Source organism: Nyctibius grandis, chromosome 9, assembly GCF_013368605.1.
Source record: "Nyctibius grandis isolate bNycGra1 chromosome 9, bNycGra1.pri, whole genome shotgun sequence".
NCBI classification, from domain to species: domain Eukaryota; kingdom Metazoa; phylum Chordata; class Aves; order Nyctibiiformes; family Nyctibiidae; genus Nyctibius; species Nyctibius grandis.
This window is the reverse complement of record NC_090666.1, coordinates 43885109-43889305: the sequence shown is the minus strand read 5'-3', so window position 1 is coordinate 43889305 and position 4197 is coordinate 43885109. Positions and strand designations below refer to the sequence as shown.

The 4197-nt window shown below is 59.1% G+C and overlaps 1 protein-coding gene across 1 annotated transcript; it reads left to right on the top strand.

Moving 5' to 3' along the window:
- The first annotated feature begins 266 nt into the window (after positions 1 to 266).
- LOC137666940 (basic proline-rich protein-like) lies at positions 267 to 1217 on the top strand. The gene has a single exon (XM_068407219.1). It carries the CDS (start codon positions 267 to 269, stop codon positions 1215 to 1217), a length of 951 nt encoding a protein of 316 aa, XP_068263320.1.
- The last annotated feature ends 2980 nt before the right edge of the window (positions 1218 to 4197 follow it).

Sequence of the window (4197 nt, the reverse complement as noted above, 5' to 3'; positions counted from 1 at the left end):
CAAAAACGCAGCGCTCGGCCTCTGCTGCCGACCCCAAAACCACACCACCGAGTCCCCTCTCTCAGCTCCCGAAAAACGCACCGCTCACATCCGCTTCTGAGCCCCCCGAAGCGGCCGCGGGAGCCTGTTCTCGAGGCCCAGGAACACAACACCTGGCCTCCGTTACTGGGGCCCCAAAGCAGCTCACCCCGCCTGCTTTCTGACCCCCCCTGCAGCCCCCACGTGCGACGCCGAGGGATGGGGGGGGCTGCAGCCGCCCCGCAGCCATGCGCCCCCAGGGCCCCACGGGCAGTTTTGGGGAGCGCTCGGGAACCGCGCAGGGCCCGGCCCCGTGCCCCTGCGGGGCGGCACCACCGCAGCCCGGCCGGCGCTTTATTAGCGCTCTCGCAGGCTTTACTTCTCCGCCATCTCCTGCACCGCCGCGCCCGCCCCCCGAATCCCCCCGAGGCCCAAAAATCCCCCGCGGGGAGCCGGGCCCAGCCGCCCCGGGAGCGCGGACCCGCCCGCCCCACGGACCCCCCCGGCGGCAGCAGCCGGGGCCCTTTCCCCCCCACCACCCCGTGCGGGCACCAGGACCCGCCCGGCGCCGCGACCCGCACCCCCCCACCCCGCCGGGAGCCGCGCGGGAACCGCCGCCGCGCCGAGCCGGGAGCCGCCCCCGCCGCTCCGGGAAGTTGCGCCGGGACCGGCGCCGCGCCGCCGCAGCAGCCGCAGCCGCGCCACGCCAGGACCTACCGCCGGGACCGGCGCCGCGCCGCACCGGGAGCTGCCGCCGCGCCGGGACCTGCGCCTGGACCGGCGTCGCACCAGAACCTGCCGCCGGGACCGGGACCGGCGCCACGCCGGGAGCCGCGCCAGAAACCGCGCCGGAAGTGGCGTCAGAAGCCGCGCCGGAAGCCGCCCCTTTGCCGGAAGCCGCGCCAGGACGCGCCCCCCCCGCCCCGCGCTGCAACCCGCCCCCGCCGCGGGCCCCCCCCGCCGGGAGCCGCGCGGGAACCGCCGCCGCGCCGCCCCGGGAGCCGCCCCCGCCGCTCCAGGAAGTTGCGCCGGCACCGGCGCCGCGCCACGCCGGGACCTGCCGCCGGGACCGGCACCGCGCCGCCCCGGGAGCCGCCCCCGCCGCTCCAGGAAGCTGCGCCGGCACCGGCGCCGCGCCGGCAGCCGCGCCACGCCGGGACCTGCCGCCGGGACCGGCACCGCGCCGGGACCTGCGGTGAAAAAAAAAAAAAAAAAAAACCATGGAGGGGAAAACAAAAAAAAAAAAGTAAAAAAGCAGCGGCTGCAGTACCGAAACTAATAAAGGCACAACTAATAAAGGCACAACTAATAAAGGCACAACTAATAAAGGCACAACTAATAAAGGCACAACTAATAAAGGCACAACTAATAAAGGCACAACTAATAAAGGCACAACTAATAAAGGCACAACTAATAAAGCAGTGGTAAAAGTGACAGAAGTTAAAAAAGTAAAACACAAAGTGTAAATGTAAAAGAAACAAAAGTTAAAAAAACTAAAACCCTAAAAAACTAAATCTAAAAAATTAACATGAAAGTAAAAAAAACTATGAAACAGGTAGACTGCACGCGCTACACCTGCAACCCACAAACTAAGGTGGATCTGCACGCCAGAAACTAAGGTGGACCTGGAAGAGGTAGACCAGGAAAAGAAAAAAGAAAAAGCAAAAAAAAGAAAAACTACTAAAGCCACCACTACTAAAGCCACCACTACTAAAGCCACCACTACTAAAGCCACCACTACTAAAGCCACCACTACTAAAGCCACCACTACTAAAGCCACCACTACTAAACAAGAGAGTAAAATTAATTGTAAAATTAACAGAAGTACAAAAAAAAAAACCTGAAATCCTAAACATCCAAACCTAAACATCCAGACCTAAACATCCAAACCTAAACAAATGTAGAATAAAATAAGAGGTAGACCCGCACACCACAAGGACAGTAGACTTGCATGCCAGAATCCAAGGTAGTCCTGCACGCTAGAAACTAAGCTAGACCAGTAAAAGAAAAAGTAAAAGGGAAAAAAAAAACCCTAATAAGGCCACCACTAATAAACAAGAGAGTAAAATTAATTGCAAAAGTAAGAGAAGTTAAAAAAGTAAAAAATATTAAAAGAAACCCTAACACACACACTAAAACCCTAACACACTAAAAACCAAAAGCTAAAATACTAAAATTAAAAAATAAAAAAAATTATGGAGTTATAAAAGTAAAAGTAAAAAAGACCTGCACGCCAGAAACGAACATAGACCTGCACGCCAGAAGGCGGCAAACCAGTCAGAAGAGGTACACCTGGAAGAGGTAGACCAGTAAAAGAAAAAGTAAAGAAAAAGCAAAAAAAGAAAAACTAATAAGCAGCAACTAAGCAGTTGCAACTAAGCGATAAAAAGGTAAAAGTAATTGTAAAAGCAACAGAAGTTAAAAAAGAAGTAAAAAATAAAGCGTAAATGTAAAAAGTTAACAAAAGCTAAGAAACTAAAGAGCTAACAGAAACTAAAGAGCTAACAGAAACTAAAGAGCTAACAGAAACTAAAGAGCTAACAGAAACTAAAGAGCTAACAGAAACTAAAAACCTAAAAAAAAATGTAAAAAAAATGAGAAAACAGATAGACTGCACACAGTAGACCTGCACGCCACATGGAACGTAGACTTGCACGCCAGAAACAAAGGTGGACCTGGAAGAAGTAGACCAGTAAAAGTAAAGCACAACTAATTGATACAGGCACCACTAATTCATACAGGCACCACTAATTGATACAGCCACCACTAATTGATACAGCCACCACTAATTGATACAGCCACCACTAATTGATACAGCCACCACTAATTGATACAGCCACCACTAATAAACAAGAGAGTAAATTTAATTGTAAAAGTAACAGAAGTTTAAAAAGTAAAAGTAAAAAAGAGTAAATGTAAAAAAAACAAAAGTTAAAAAACCTAAAAACCTAAAACCCTAAAAAACTAAATCTAAAAAACTAAAATGAAAAAAAAAGTAAAAAAACCTATGAAACAGGTAGACTGCACGCGTTAGACCTGCAACCCAGAAACTAAGGTGGATCTGCACGCCAGAAACTTCTCCGCCATCTCCTGCACCGCCGCGCCCGCCCCCCGAACCCCCCCGAGGCCCAAAAATCCCCCGCGGGGAGCCGGGCCCAGCCGCCCCGGGAGCGCGGACCCGCCCGCCCCACGGACCCCCCCGGCGGCAGCAGCCGGGGCCCTTTCCCCCCCACCACCCCGTGCGGGCACCAGGAACCGCCCGGCGCCGCGACCCGCACCCCCCACCCCGCCGGGAGCCGCGCGGGAACCGCCGCTGCGCCGAGCCGTGACCTGCCGCCGGGACCGGCGCCGCGCCGCGCCGGGACCTGCGCCGCACCAGGACCTACCGCCGGGACCGGGACCGGCGCCGCGAGCCGCGCCAGAAACCGCGCCGGAAGCCGCCGCTTTGCTGGAAGCCGCGCCAGGACGCGCCCCCCCCGCCCCGCCCCGCGCGGCGCCGCGACCCGCCCCCGCCGCGGGCCCCCCCCCCCGCCGGGAGCCGCGCGGGAACCGCCGCCGCGCCGAGCCGGGACCTGCCGCCGGGACCGGCATCGCGCCGCCCCGGGAGCCGCCCCCGCCGCTCCGGGAAGCTGCACCGGCACCGGCGCCGCGCCGCCCCGGCAGCCGCAGCCGCGCCACGCCGCGACCTGCAGCCAGGACCGGCGCCGCGCCGGGACCTGCCGCCGGGACCGGCGCCGCGCCGCCCGGGAGCGTCCGCTCCGGTAGCCGCCGCCCCGCCGGGAACCGCCCCGTCCCCGCCCCGCCGGGACCTGCGGAGAAAAAAAAAAAAAAACGGAGGGGAAAAAAAAAAAAAAAAGGTAAAACAGCGGCGGCTGCAGTACCGAAATTTGACCACAGGGCGGCAGCAGAAGGCGCCGCCAGAGCGCCCCTCCACTGCGCATGCGCGGTCCCCAGGGGACCCCGCCCATGTCCTGCCCCTCGGGGCGGAGTCGCGCAGGAAACCACGCCCCTCCCGCCCCCCAGGGCGGGCCTCCGCTGGAGGCCACGCCTACCACGTCCCGCCCCCTCGGGGCGGAGTTTCGCATGAGACCACGCCCCTGTCCAGCCCCTCGGGGCGGGGCTCCACAGCACACCACGCCCCGGACACGCCCCCACGGGGACACAGCCCCGCCCATTCCC

Bases quoted from the DNA above. Each gene is read 5' to 3' on its own strand.
- LOC137666940 (XM_068407219.1), top strand. From the start codon at position 267: ATGCGCCCCCAGGGCCCCACGGGCAGTTTTGGGGAGCGCTCGGGAACC.